At 53.3% G+C, this 14,828-nt stretch overlaps 5 protein-coding genes across 5 annotated transcripts; 1 reads left to right on the forward strand and 4 right to left on the reverse strand.

Moving 5' to 3' along the window:
* Positions 1 to 241: 241 nt before the first annotated feature.
* AYO21_04130 (hypothetical protein) lies at positions 242 to 1,253 on the reverse strand (the record flags this gene model as incomplete). Its single annotated transcript, XM_022654103.1, has 2 exons — positions 242 to 1,006; positions 1,095 to 1,253. The coding sequence occupies 2 exons, from the start codon at positions 1,251 to 1,253 to the stop codon at positions 242 to 244; spliced, it is 924 nt and encodes a 307-aa protein (XP_022513618.1).
* Positions 1,254 to 4,294: 3,041 nt separating this feature from the next.
* On the reverse strand, positions 4,295 to 5,384 carry AYO21_04131 (hypothetical protein; the record flags this gene model as incomplete). The annotated part of the gene is made up of 3 exons (XM_022654104.1): positions 4,295 to 5,006; positions 5,079 to 5,273; positions 5,332 to 5,384. The coding sequence occupies 3 exons, from the start codon at positions 5,382 to 5,384 to the stop codon at positions 4,295 to 4,297; spliced, it is 960 nt and encodes a 319-aa protein (XP_022513619.1).
* Positions 5,385 to 5,732: 348 nt separating this feature from the next.
* AYO21_04132 (hypothetical protein) lies at positions 5,733 to 6,932 on the reverse strand (the record flags this gene model as incomplete). Its single annotated transcript, XM_022654105.1, has 1 exon — positions 5,733 to 6,932. One exon carries the CDS (start codon positions 6,930 to 6,932, stop codon positions 5,733 to 5,735), a length of 1,200 nt encoding a protein of 399 aa, XP_022513620.1.
* Positions 6,933 to 7,545: 613 nt separating this feature from the next.
* Positions 7,546 to 13,092, reverse strand: AYO21_04133 (hypothetical protein; the record flags this gene model as incomplete). The annotated part of the gene is made up of 7 exons (XM_022654106.1): positions 7,546 to 8,259; positions 8,340 to 8,527; positions 8,575 to 8,749; positions 8,811 to 8,922; positions 9,196 to 9,905; positions 9,974 to 11,299; positions 12,184 to 13,092. The coding sequence occupies 7 exons, from the start codon at positions 13,090 to 13,092 to the stop codon at positions 7,546 to 7,548; spliced, it is 4,134 nt and encodes a 1,377-aa protein (XP_022513621.1).
* A 337-nt stretch (positions 13,093 to 13,429) lies between these two features.
* On the forward strand, positions 13,430 to 14,773 carry AYO21_04134 (hypothetical protein; the record flags this gene model as incomplete). The annotated part of the gene is made up of 3 exons (XM_022654107.1): positions 13,430 to 13,606; positions 13,667 to 14,163; positions 14,227 to 14,773. 3 exons carry the CDS (start codon positions 13,430 to 13,432, stop codon positions 14,771 to 14,773), a joined length of 1,221 nt encoding a protein of 406 aa, XP_022513622.1.
* Positions 14,774 to 14,828: the final 55 nt, after the last annotated feature.

The following is a 14,828-nucleotide window of genomic DNA, read 5'->3' on the forward strand; positions in this document are numbered from 1 at the left end:
ACCTTCCCTAGCGGCTAGGTATATTGGTTACATGGATTACAAGCTGCTGATGCTCCACGAGGTAGGTTCAGAGTAGCGAATTGTTTACATTTCTGGTCTATTTATTTGCCTAACTCCGGACAGCTGCCACTGATCAATCTGATCTTGGACACAACATCATGTCAGCTATGCCATGCATGACTTTCTCTCTGTATCAAACGGACCGTTACCAGGAACAGCCACGGAAAAGATAACAACGCCCCTAAACCTTGCTATACAAGCTGCCACCTGCCGCCGTGTCGATTGCTGTGGCTCGTTCCAGGCCCACGGTAGAAAACAGTTTCTTTGGGGTGAAATCAGTAGGCACTCCGGTGCGACCAGTCTTTTTGAAATTTTGAAAGTTCTCACGTATAGCATAATACGCGGGCGCCAGCGCGAGGAACGGGGTGATCATGATGCGAAATCCGAGCTTCTGTGCTTCCTCGGCCGTCCACGACGGTGTAGCGGCGTGGTCGACCATGTTTAGCAGGACAGGAGTGGGCGCGAGGACCTGACATATTGTCCTCGCCTCCTCGTCGGAGGTGATACCTTCAAGGAACGCGACGTCGGCTCCGGCGTTGATGGCAGCCTTGAGCCGGCGGGTCGCCTCGTCGAAACCATGCGTTTGCAGGGCATCGGTTCGAGCAATGATGACGATGTCGGAGCCGATCCTCTCCCGTGCCTGTGCCGCAGCGGCGATGCGTTGCGCAAAGATGTCGACGCTGACGACCTCCTTGCCCGCAAGATGACCACAGCGCTTCGTCTGGATCTGGTCCTCGATGTGCAACCCCGCGACGCCAGAGCGATGATATTGCTCGACCGTGCGAGCGACGTTGTTGGGACCGCCGTACCCGGTGTCGGCGTCGGCGATGAGAGGGACGGTCGGGTCGAGGTTCGCCAGCATTTCGGCGTGCTCGCGCATGTCGTTGAGGGTTGCGAGACCCAGGTCGGGTTGTCCGAGTCTTGAAGCACAGGTTCCCGCTCCAGTCTGGATTTACACAGAAGTTAGCAATGACAACAGCAACAGCAATCACGACGTGGAAGTCATCAAGGTGTGAAGCCCTGGGTGTCCATACCATGTAGAGACAATCAAATCCGACCTCGAGCGCAATCCTCGCGCTGAACCCGTCATACACGCCAGGAGCCATGACTATATCGCGACCAGGCTCTAGCAATTGTCGCAGTCGACGACCTGGCGTCAGGGGCGGCTGTCCTCCAGTGGTATGTCCATTCATCGTGGCGTCTGTACTCTCTGTCGCGTTGGGAATTGATTGAATCCGGGTACAAAAAAGCAAGCAAGAGAGTAAGTAAGTAAGTACTTGCTTTGCTTGTTATTCCGAATAGGAAAAGAAATAGTAGTTGGTATTTAGTTGCAGCAGTCGGAAGTTAAGTACTCTCAGCTGCGACTCTTTTTCTTCGTGAAGGGGGGTTTGTTTGTCCTTGTTTATACGAATCCCGATTGCACGGCTTTTTTTTTCGTGGACAAGACTCGAATTTTATCCCTTTTATATTTATACGTTAGTGTAGATACACTCACTGTCTGTAGAATGACAATGGAAAGGTCACACGGTATATAGTGTGGTACCTAGTAGTGCGTAGTGTGTAGTGTTGTACGGTATTCTACTTCCCCCCCTCACCTATCCGCCCTCTCTTTGTTCGTGGCAGGCGAAGGAGGGACTCTTGCTAGTTGGTCTACCGAGTTACTTCCCCTTCGGAAGCAGTGACACCAAAAAGTCCGATCATCTTGGGTTGGGGAGAGCGAGATCGCAAATACCGTTGCGCGGCCAACTCTTTTTCTGTTTGCCTCCCCCTTCCTTCTATTGGAGTTTCCCAAACCTCCGCATCGGAGACAGAGTGGCAGGCACGGCAGGCTGGCAAGGTTCTTTGTGGTGGGGGAGGTGGGGGGGATGACGGGGGCCGCCGATCGGAGAGGCCGAGTTCGGGCCCATGGGAATTCATTCATCTCACCCATGTCCGACAGTACAATATCCTAATCCTCAGATGGGGAACCAAGTTGGTGGTCAAAACGCCATCCTTTTGCTTAGCTGCTGGCATTAGCTAGCTATGTTCAAAAGCAAAAGTGAGGTCTTCTAAGTTCTGTATGTCCACGCCACCCTAGACCGTGCCACGCCACGATGATGATGAATAAAGAGTATCTGGAGTCTGGACAAGATACTCGACACTCAGTACATACTACAGCTGCAAATAAACGCCTTCTGGAAGATGCACCTACGCCCGAGATACCGTCCCCGTCTTCCATCAAACGGAAGTAGGTGCGGCCAAGTCTCTCGATGGAGGGAGGTGTGGATGATTGGTACTGTCTACACTATTTGCACAAACAGGCAGTTCCTATAACCCTCCGCCAATGCTCCCAGGGATCTTTTGGCAAGGCTGACCGCGGTCCAGCTCCCAGGCGTTAGGCATCGCAGCACTACAGCATTTTCTACTACTCAGTATCTTCATCCTTAAATCCAGTCATACCTGCTGTCTAGGCATAATGAACGCAAGAATGCGAGACTCGTGGACCCTCTCGCGGGGAGAGAATGGCAGAGCTGGGACTTTAATGAGATGACTAGTATTAGTAGTGTATGGAAGACGATGTCCAAGCAGGGTAGTAGGAAGGGGCATCTCGACCGCAGATGAGGCTCGGTTTCCCCACCTAGAACCAGAAGCCATCCGTACCAGCCTCCAACAGTGGTCGCCTGTGAGCTGCACCAAGGTTGCGATGGCGCTTGTCTTCTTGGTCCTGAACCGACGGCCGGTTTCTGGTCTGGCCGACGTAACCTGGCAAATACCGATGCGTGCCTAACCCAAGCCTTATTCTATAGTCTTTGTTTGTGTCTGCAAAGACAAGGAGGCTGTTACGGTTTCCACTGGGGACCTGTCATGGTCCAACTTTTGGCAGAGCGATATCAAGTTTCCACCATGGCCTCCTCGGTCGGTGAGTCATGAGTTCTAGCACTGACTGACTACTACTCGGAAAGACTATGGCCTCGCGATCAGCCACCCGTCCTCATGGCGGACAATAACATCGCAACCACAGCATCATGTCCAGGCAGAATCCCAGGTACTTCGAATGTAGAGGGGCTTATTAACTGTCATATATTGCTGTAAACGTTCTCGGCACCAGCGGTCCCAGGAAGCTGACTAATACGCAAAGGTTCGCCATTCCATCCACGCAAACTTACCCACTAACTTGGCCTTTTTTTTCACAGGTTGATAAATTTGCCATACGAATTCCCTATCACAAATCAGCGTCGTCTTAGCTCAGTTGGGAGAGCGTCGTAAGTGACCAACTGCCGCGTCGACACAGGCACAGACAACTAACTCTCAACAGAGACTGAAGTTCCAACTTGCGGTCATTAAATCTGAAGGTCGTGTGTTCAATCCACACAGACGACATTCCTTTTTTTTTCTACTTGGATAGTAGTAGTAGTACTCACTATCCCCCCAAAGTTTTTTTCCCTTTTTGCTTGGCACTCTCTCAGGAATGGATTCTTCGGAGTTAAGATTTTACAGACAATAATAGCCTTGGTTCCTTGCCTGGCCTACCTTTGACCGTTGCAATGCCTACTCACTCATAGTACTTTCTGTCTGCCTGCCTGGCCCAAGCACACTTCTGGATCTCTGTCATTGTCGACGAGCATTTTGATCGTGTTCAAGTGGCCATATGCGGCGACGAGGTGTCAACGGAACAAGCCCCAGGTAGCTAGCTCCTTGTGACATTTGCATCGTGCGCGAGTAGATACTTGCAAGTTTTTCAAATTTCCCGCAGCGGGCGTGACGTGCAATGGCGTCCATCCGGCGCTGGTGCGATCGTTTACAGAGGCCTTTCCCGAAGAAAATAGTTTTTCTAAGGGCTGGTATATTGTTTGAAGCTGCGTGAAACATCACGTCGGCCATCGGGCGGGACGGCGACAGGGAATGAGAGACGAGGTTCAAGGGAGTGCCACCCTCGTTGAATCGCGCGTAATAGTCCAACCGCTAAACTACAGCATGTCGAGCCAACCACCACGAAACTGGCACAAGGTCAATCAATACTGACAACCAAATCACAACCCACCAAGGTGATGAGCAAACTGCGGTATACTCGTCAAGCCGCCTGCATAACTGGCACCTGGCCAACATTTATCATTACTCGCGATCCGCTCTTTTGACGAGATTATTACTGGTTGCTATTTCATTTCTACGGCATGTGATAGCTACTCGAGCGACTAGGCTCACTCATGTCCCGTCTATGGCCAGGGAGTCATTGACAAAAAAAACCGGCTTGCTTTCAAGCCATGATACCAGGCGCTTCAGTCACTGGCACACCGCCACAGACCGTTGTCCCTGCCAAACGACCCTCTCGGAATTCCCGGTTCATCTCGGCCATGGTGCACCACTCGACGCCGCTATGACCGTTGATGTAGTTGATCAACCTCTCGTGCATGAGCATGATGTGCGCCTTGCCGCTGACCTGCGGGTGGATCGAGATTGGGAAGATGAACTGGTCATACTCACGGTAGTAGTAGTCGAACTGGTCCTTCCACATGCGCTCCACCACGTAGGGGTCGACGAACCCGTGGGTACTGGCTTGCTTGAGGTTCAGTTGGAAGGGTGGCCAATCATCCAGGTGCCAGTTGGCGGGGATCTCGACGATTGAACTCGGCTTCAGCTCCGACATGCCTTCCATCCAGGTTGACGGTGTGACCGGGTCTCCGTCTCCATCTCTGTCGGCCGCCATCATGGTCGTCTCCTTCCAGGTCGGCGTGTACGGCAACCAGTATGGGAGAGCGTCGTGGTACATGAAGCTGTGGTCGTACTCGAGCCCAAACTCCTCCAGAAGCTGCACTGTTTGACGCGAGGCTTCGAAGCCCGGCGCCGTCCATCCCTTTGGCTTCCTGCCGCATAATTGCGTCAAGACTTTGATCGACTCTCGAAGCACTTCTCGTTGCTGGTCCTCCCCGAGTGTCGTCACATACTCGTGCGTCCATCCGTGGAGCGCTCTATAGAGACGTTGTCAATCAATGACCGGGCCGGAAATGGCACTTCAAACGAAGAGAGAACGTGAATCTCACATTTCATGTCCAGCGTCTCGGACCTTTCGCACCGCCTCAGGGAACGAGACAGCCGTATGTGCCGGAACGAACCAGGTGGTCCTGATATTATACTTCTCCCACAACTGCAGGAGACGATCCGTGCCACAAGTCGCCCCGAAGACTCCGCGCGAGACATCTGTCGGTGATGCGGGCGATCCATTTCTGGTATTGATCCTGAAATTCATCGAATCAGACTCGAGATCGTTCAAGCGGGGGGTTTTTTTAAGCCTACCAGCCGCTGATGGCGTCCAGGTCGATCCCATATCCTACCAGAACGCGCTTCATGACTGTAAACAACACTGTCTATAGATGGCAGTCGGAATTATCCGCCGTCCGGATGAGCTACATGAGAAGGGGGGCTTTGCCACCTAAATATTCTTCCTGGGAGCTCTTTATAGGGTTTGACTTGAGGGCGCCATGGATGTTGGATAGTGGGTCTTTATCGGTACCTCGTCCCTCGGGGAAGGACGAAAATCGCCGAAGTAAGAGTAATCCAGTCCTGTTTATCACTTCAAAGATACAGCCACAATTAATTTGTGCGGTCGAGGCTTTGTACATTGGGTTTTTTCAAGCCAGTTCGCCCACTCGAATTCCCAGCCTCCCCAGCGAGTCCACACAACCCTCGAGACATGCTCAGCTGGTGTTTTTCTTCGTAGTACCCTTTGGAAGACATGGCTCCGCCGCCTGATTAACATCTGATGGTCGTCTTGCCCAGTAATTGAGACCTCTCAGTTGATCTCTATTGACCCCGTTGATAGGATTACCCGACCCAAAGAAGAATTCCTCCAGATCGCGGAGCTGTTGGCACTCGATATTTCTCCAACTGGACCGACTACACGTGCCCACATGAGGCAATACCGTGACCATGTAATTGTCCAGTAGTCGGGAGTTGATGTTGGGCTCGTCCTCGTGGACGTCGAGCCCGACACCCGTCACCTTGCCGTCTTCCATGGCCTTGAGCAGCGCCGCCTCATCGATCAGGGGACCACGGCCGACATTCACGACGCGTACACCGATCGGTTTCGCCAGGTTAAATTCTTCCGTGGATAGCATGTGGCGCATTTCCGGGGTGCACCCGCAAGCCAGGCAGATGCAGTCGGCCGCCCTCAGCAGCGAGTGGATGGATTCGTGATAGACAGCCCGGTGACCCGGCCCGACCATCTCGTCCTGGTCACTCAGCCGCCGGCGGTTGTGATAATGGATTTTCATGCCCAAGGCCGCTGCCGCCTTGGTTGCAATCACCCGCCCGATCGATCCCATGCCGACAATCCCCAGCACCTGACCTGCAGGATCCTGGGCGACAGAACCCAGCATCCGGCTCCTCTGCCAGCCGCCCGTCGTCACGGTGCGAGCGCATCTCTCGGCAAACGAGAGATATCGGAACACGTTGAGGATCAACGCGACTCCCACATTCGCCGTCGCCTCGGTGCACGCGTTCGGCGTGTTGCAGAAGAGGATGCCGCGCTCGCTCATTCGGTCTACATCCGCATGGTCGTAACCGTGTCCCGAACAACTGATCAGCTTCAGCGTGTTCGGCATCAGCTCCAGCGGCTCCCCACGCAGGAGCTGTTCGGATTGTGCGGCATACGGTCCGGCCTTCAGCCAGCCGGTCCAGACGAGCGCTTCTATTCGCGTGTAGGGATGATTGGGCGTTTTGAGACGTGAAATGAACTCGGCCACCGTAGAGCAGTCGTACTCGAGCACCTCAAATCTCTGCGCGATCCCGGCCCACTTGGTCGCATCTTGGGCGCCCGTGGAAGAGTGGATGAACAATACAGTTGGCTTTTCGATATTCATTGAGGACGCCGCAGCTGGTGGGAATTTTGAACCCATTGGATGGGCATGATAAGGCACTTTTACAGACGAGAAAAGAGGGGGAGAGAGAGAGAGACCTCGTTCATCTCTCCATCTCTGCGGCACTTTTTGATTGTAATCGAGGTTGTTCGGAGGTCTATCAAAACCCGGCGTCCTTCAGGCTGTTTACTCTGTGACCCGCCTGCGTCGACTTCATCCGATGCCGTTAGATTAGACGAGAGGGTGGAGCTTCGTGTGACATCGGGTTTCGGCCACGGAATTCGGGGCACCGGAAACGAATGACCTTACACCGATCAGTTTCGTGGAGCAGTCCACGGACAAGGGGGGCGTTAGCGGCTAAGTTCGTTCTTATGCCGATTTATTCTGCCTTTTCTTCGTCTTCGTGGCTATTGACACACACGTAGCCGCTTCAATTGGCCAGTGTCGGTCGACGAGGTCACTCGCAATGAAGGTCTTCGTACTTGGAAAGCATGGTGCTATTTTTTACCTGGAACCGTCGGATAAGCTACTCGACACCAGGATTGATAAAATCTCCAGGTCATTGTTGGAAGAAAACCTCGGGACCACCACTACTTGGGTATTTTGACTTGGACGAGAAGAGGAGAAAAAAAGGGGCCCCTTCACTCGTTGGTCAGAAGCTCATCTCTATCTTTTCATCCTCCTGGCACGGTCTCCCCACTCTCACTACGGCCCGTCGTGCCTTCAAATCCATGATGATGTTGAACAAAGTGGCACTGTGACTGCCCTGGCTGGGGTTGGGGGACCGACAAATCGCTGCGGGCCAGTTGTCTTCGTCCTCGAAAATCGACTCCACCTCCCTCCACGTCGGTTCTCGACAGTCAGCGCCGGCAGAGGCCTCTCTGACGAGATTGGAAATAAGCTCGTCCGTCAGTACACGGATGCGCTCGAGGCGGTGTTCGGAATCTGGTAGCCATTTCGGCTCTGTGACGCCAGGATGGACACCGAGCAGATGGTTTGTGTGGAGTATCCGTCCTCGGTCATCCGTGTTGAGCCCTGAGACGGTGGTAGCTGTCACTTCCAAGCCGGTTGCGTCTTCCGAGTCGGCGATGAGGAGGTGGGCCGAACTAGCCATCCCGTGAGCTTGCAGTAACTGGACCGCGGCCCGTGCGGACGTCTGTTCGAGAGCGATGCGCAGACCTAGGTGGATTGGAATGCCAGCCGTGGACACGCCGGACGCCCGGATCGCATTCAGACAGACTCCGACACCACAGGAGTTCAAACCAATCTTGCCGATGATGCCTGCTTCGGTAATCATTTTGATAATGGGCTGTCCAGGTTGGATGATGCTCAACTGAATCAGGTTTTGCTTTTGGTCTTCCATCCACTGCACCCGTCAAGCATGGGACACGGGTCAGCGAAACCCCAAAGTTTGAGTGTTGGTGTTCTCCGCGAGGTCCCACATACATCCCAGTTCTGAGCAAGAAACGTATTGCCCTTCGTCCTCCAGTAGAGGCTTGTACATCCGTCGCTGAAGAGCCCGAAAGCGATCTCGGTCCGCACATTCAGCGCGATTACGTCGAGTAAGTCGAGCTGACTTCCACTGGCGATCCCTTTGGTCACATGGCGATCAGTCTGCTGCAACTCGGCTTGTTCTGCCACGGCGGTCTTGGTCTTGGAACTGGGGGTTTCATTTCCATACCTCGCATCTCTTCATGGTACTGAGGCCATCGTCGACTGATCTCGACGCCGAACTCACGGGCAACCTCCCGTACTTGGGGCCACTGACGTTTACTATAACGGACAAACAGACCAGAGTAAAAGTCGACGGAGCGTGCAATTGCATGTCTGGCGGCGTGCCCATGGTCATATCCAACCTGAACGAAATGGTCAGTATCCAGCTAAAGTGACGGTGAGCTGGTATCAAACTTTACACACCTCATAAGGGGTGCCACTGCATTCGACGGTAAGCATCTCAACAGTCGCTAGATCCAGACGTGAGCGTGTGGCAGCATTAGATGACACCGTACCAACATTTCTGCTCGGCGAGCTTGCAATAATAATAGCACATTGAGACGGGAGGCGGGGGCGCTTACCATCAGGCTATCAGCCCCAACACGCATTGCGCACTCGCATGAGCATATCTCGGCACAGGGACTGCTTAGGCCGAATCTCTGTACTGTGACTAAAGCCAGACGTTAAGAAAGAACAGGGTGTATAATTTGGTTGTTGGGGAGGGATTGCACCTCCGCGTCATTGGCCCAGATGCGCCTTCGCAGAAATCTGAGATCAATCGTCTCTGGTCAGTGGTTCATTTCCGTACAGGTCCTGGTTCTGCGTATCCCATTCGAAAACCCATTGTGGAGGTGAGATAGAACTACCGCCAATCGCCCCGAGACCTTCAATTGTCGCTGGCCATTGTAAATCCGAGTAAGCGAGAAAATTTTGGAGGAAGGGATCGTCGAGCGCAGACCCAGTAATCAGTGCGTTTGAAGTCGCGTTGGCATCCTGACACAGGCCGTCCCCCACGGGTGCTGGCAAAGCGGTCGGGAGAGACTCGACTGCCACATCTGTTTCCAGTCCGTCCTGCATCAGATCCAGACCTTCTCCCGGTTGTCGCAAGCTTTTTGTCTGAAAGGCGGTTATTGTTGTTTGCAGTTGCATGAGGTGGCCGTAATATCTGTAGGCCGGTAGATTGCCCTCCTCTGAGATGGTTTTCAATAGATAAATCGCCGTGCTCACAGCCTCGGAATCAGACGTGTCGGGCCGCAACAGTGTTTCAATGAGCAGGACCAAGGTCGACGAAAAGAGGTACTGCGCGTCGAAAAACCCGAATGTGGCAAGCGAGCCATCGACCCAAAGCTGGTCGAGAATTTGATTCGAGCTTCGCGCGGCATGAACACACGCCTCAGCTAGGGCGGTGGTGATGGTCGATATAGGTGGTGGTGGCTCACCATTTAGTCCCTCGAAGTTGGAATGGAGCTTTGATTTCAAGGCGTAAAACAAGATCGGCCGAGTCGTAAGTATGACACACTTTTTTTTGGGAGTCAATATACATGGGAAGGATCATCTCTAGATCTACTACTCCAGGGACTGCATACCTGATTGAAACAAAGATGAAGGGACGCCACATGCCTGGCCGTGTACCTGCGAGTTGGGTCCTGCTGTAGCCGAATTACCTCGGGGAGGGTTTCGGCCCATGACCTCAATCTGCGTAAGATTTTTTGCACGCTTTGAACGAAGACCTGGCGGCGGCAGTTTTTGTTGTAGATATGGTTCATAATATCTCCTGTGATCCTCGCTAGATGCACATTGGCGATAAGGTGCTCGGGCTCGGAGAACTCGGCCATTTCTGCAGCGCTGAGACCCTTCATGGATGGCATGGCAACATCAATGTCGTCGTCTCGTATCATGATGGGATGCCCTAGTTTGGAACTCCAAATGCGGTCAAAGATGTAGACCGTCCACCAGACTCGGATGCGGCGTTCTCGCTCGATCGGACTGAACATTTGATTTTGAGGGACGTTGTGATGGAGACCCAGCGTTAGACTCAACCGTAGTGCGGTTCCAGCGTAGACGTATGCCGAATTTGCTCTGTTCAAGGCTAGAGAGTAGATGGACTGGGCAAATATGTTAGCCGGACTTGGGATGCCCAAGGTCTCGAGTGCGTCCACGGGAGACCAGTCAGAATCTGTCTCTATACGACTTACGATTAGGAGCAGGGCTTCGATGTAGGACACGGTGGCTTCCTCACGAATCTCTTGAAAGAGACTCATGGCACGGACAAAGAACCACAGACCAGGCACGTTTGGCGCGCCTTGAACCTTTTGGCTCTCTTTTGCTTTGTTGGTGTACAGCTCCCCCAGAGCGAAAATGGTAAAGAGACGGCATGCCAGAAGGGGATCCTGCTCTATGGTGAGCCGACCGACATAGAGTTGGTTGAGCTGTTCCAAGATTTGCTTCCTCATCATCAAGTGATAGTCCAGCCCCACGAGACGAATGGCCACACGGATGAGGAACACGGCATGAGCACGCGGTGGAAGCGTGTATTCGGTGAAAATATTCTGTGATAGCACTTCGTCACCCACCAGGCGCGCCCGCGGAATGGGCGAAGGAGAGGTGTTACGGTCGAGGTACTGGTACAACCGGGTGCCGAAGGCAGTGCATGATGCCTCCCCGACATAGGCTGCCTGCGACGAGGTAGAATCATGCACGAACCAGGCACGATCCTCGACCAATGGATTCGATATTACCACGTCGGCATTGCCGGGGCTTTCCAACTCCTGTTGCTGCTCATGGTCGTCGTGATTCTGCGTGGGTGCGATATGTTTGGATGGTGGGACGTTGATGCTGGTTGTGTCGCCAGCGGCCGCATGCCGGCGGACTGCTGCTTTCAATCTCGCATTCTCTTCCTCCAGCCGACTTATCTGGCTGAGATGGCATCTTTTTTAGCGGTCCCGAACCAAAGAAGGCGCCTGTCATGTGGCAGCAAATTGCAAACAAACCTTTCATGTACGAGGATCTTCCGATCTTTCGTGGGGTACACGCATGACACGGCAGTTTTGGACTGCTCGCAATTCCGACAAGGCTGCTCGCGTGAGCATTTGATCTTGTGAGAATGGCAGCGTACGCAGCTAGAGGTTGAGTTAGATGATCAAGTCCCACGTTGTTGATTATTATGCTTGGAGAGAATGCTACGCACGCTCCATCACGTCTCACTCTCTTTGCGACTGGTATTGTGACAGCGTCATCATTCGGAGATCGAGATCGAGATCGAGATATATCCTGAGTATTGATATTGCTCATCCTGCTGGGGGTTGGTTCTTCAGTCAACGAGGTAACTACTAAGACCCTTTGCTTGTAGCATTTCTGATAAAACAGCTGCCCGAAGAGATTGTCCGCCCATCCAGTCCCATTCAAGGGGCTCGACCACAGATGGTTTAGGGCTCGATGGCGTGCAGCAAAACAGTAGAGAAGGAGTGCCCTTTCACCCCAGGATCAAGGCTGTTCCGGCTTATCTGATGGTTATCCCGAGCATCCGGAAGTAGTGAGCGTCTCTATTACATAATCTCCGAGGTTAATCTAACTAATGACTTTTGGCCGACTTGGAATCTTGGATTGATAAGACATCAACCAATCATTGACCGGCTAATGCGCCACAAGATTTCATGCATCTTTCCAATGCATATCAACAGACTTTACAAACATCTCGATCGGGCCAACAGCGTCCGTACGATCAGAGTTTGGGACTAGGTGACGTCGAAACTAGCGACCTTTCGATGTTCGCAAGTGAGTCCATTGCCGCACGAACTCCAGCTTTGACCTCTTCGCTGGGTTTTTGGTATGGGCGTCGAGGCAAGAGCTTTTCTTCACATTCTGTGATACCGGCCGCCGGCGCCGAGTATGTAGCCACGGCGTATTTGGTGGCAGCGATCCCGGACTTGATTGGGCTTTCCGCCAAAGCCGCCCTCTGGTGTAGCTTCAGAGCTTCACGAATCCTGCCGTGACTGTAGAGCTGATGGATTCGACAAATGGTTTTGGGAAACACATTCGCAAACGCGGCGATACACCCACTCGAGCCGACTCCGAGACCACCGAGCAAGAAATCCGACTGGCCACCGAACGTAGCAAAGTCACAAGAAGGGAGGCTCGCTGCCAGGCGAACGATTTTGGCTACGCTGCCGCAGGTCAATTTGACGCCCACGATCTTTCCCGGATTCCGCTTGACGATTTTGGTGATCAGCTCCGAGTCCAGATCTACGCCATTGCAAACTCCCGGAAAATTGTATATGACAATAGGCAGAGGAGACTCTCGAGCAACTTGGTCGTAAAAGTCCACAACAACCGCTGGCGTGGTTGCTTTTCCAAAGTAGGCTGCAGGAAGAAGCAGCGCATAGTTGGCCCCGGCTTGAGCTGCGTCGTCTATCAACTGCAATACCTGACGCGTCGAGTGGGATCCAACACCGGCCATGATTGGAAAGTTCGGCCCGGTCGCCGCCCGCGCTGTTTGGATGAGCTGGAATCGTTCTTCTCTCGTCAAGAGAAAGGCTTCGGCATTCGTGCCGAGAATGACAAGGCCGGCGAGACCGGTCGTACTCAGGTACTCGTAATACTTGGACTGCGCTTCGAGATCGAGGTCCTCCGTGACAGGATTGAAGAATGTCACAGCTGGGCACCAAATCCCAGAAGGTGGTACTGAGCTGGCAGAGATAGAGGCCATCGTTGTGTCCCCCAAGAGCTTGTTTCACGAGTGCCAGGTGACAAGCTAGGGCCTCTCCAAGTGGTATGCTGGACCTGCAACAGGACGCACACGGATTCTTAAAGTCACCGATGCGTACCAAGGTCTGTCAGGCTTCGGTTTCTGAGAATTTCCCCCTCGGCATTTCGTGCTCGAAGACCGAGTGAAGTTGGCGAAGACGATATGGAAGCTCGCTCGAGGCAATATCAGACAAGAGCACAGTCGAATACCAGTGACCTCGACCTTGACCTTAACTATACGCTCCTCTCTTACACGCTTTCTACTTTCCAGCCTTCCAGAACGACCAACCGGATTATAGATGGCAACCAGATCGATCGGATCGCTGTTTTCAGCAGTTCCGCTGGCGCCGTCAGATGCCGCATTCGCCCTGACGACAGCCTACAATGCGGACACATCCCCCAACAAAGTCAGTCTAGGCTCTGGAGTGTACAGAGATGACAATGGTAAGCCGTGGGTCTTGCCTGTCGTCAAGAAGGTCAGCAGTCCTCCTAGCCGTTCGAATTTCAGACCACATTCGTCTACTAATTCGGAACAGGCCAAGTCGAGACTTGACGCCGATCCAACGGTGAACCACGAGTACCTTCCCATTGTCGGTCACGCCGAGTTCATCACAGCCGCGCAATCGCTCGTTTTTGGTACAGATGATGAAAGCATATGCTCCCGCATTGCTTCGGTCCAGTGCATTTCGGGGACGGGCGCAAATCACCTCGGGGCCAGATTCTTCGCCGACACGACCCAACCGAAGCAAGTCTGGATCTCGGACCCGACATGGGACAATCATCACCTGATCTGGACTCTGGTAGATGACAAGATTCAACAGAGAGTCTACCCCTACTATGAAAATACCTCGAGGTCTTTGGACTTTGACGGTATGGTGGACGTGATACAGAGGGAAGCCATGGCCGGAGATGTCATTATTCTTCACGCTTGCGCCCACAACCCTACCGGCATCGATCCCTCACTAGAACAATGGAAGGCAATTGCGGGCCTCTGTGAGACCAAGAAGTTGTTACCCTTCTTCGACTGTGCTTAGTGAGTCGATATCCACGGCCTCTACTCGCGCGCCATCAGAGTCTGACAGAAACACACACAAAGTCAAGGGTTCGCTACCGGTTCTCTCGATGAAGATGCCTGGCCGATTAGGCACTTTCTTTCCAGACAGACGCTGGAATTTGGCGTCGCACAATCATTCGCCAAGAACTTGGGTCTGTATGGGGAGCGAGTGGGCGCATTCCACCTGGTCACGTCGACGGCGGCTGATTCGGTAACGAACATCCGCTCTCAACTCGCACGGCTTTCGCGGGGCGAGATATCAACACCTCCTGTCTATGGGGCGCGCATTGCGGCAACCGTGCTACGCGACCAGACTCTCTTCGACGAGTGGAAAATCGACCTCCAAACAATGAGTGGACGGATTCGAGCCATGCGATCCGCGTTATACGAGGCCCTGCGCGCCTTGGAAACTCCCGGCGATTGGAGACACATCGTGGATCAGATCGGCATGTTCTCCTACACTGGATTGACCCCGGCGCAAGTTGAGCTGCTCAGAGAAGATTACAGTATCTACATGCTCGCTTCGGGCCGTATATCCATCGCTGGCTGTGAGCTGTTCATCAAATCCTTGACCTTGGGCACGCACTGACGGGGACGTGAAAATACAGTGAACACGCACAATGTTGCGTACGTAGCAAACGCAA

Source organism: Fonsecaea monophora, assembly GCF_001642475.1.
Source record: "Fonsecaea monophora strain CBS 269.37 chromosome Unknown Scaff22, whole genome shotgun sequence".
Lineage (NCBI taxonomy): Eukaryota > Fungi > Ascomycota > Eurotiomycetes > Chaetothyriales > Herpotrichiellaceae > Fonsecaea > Fonsecaea monophora.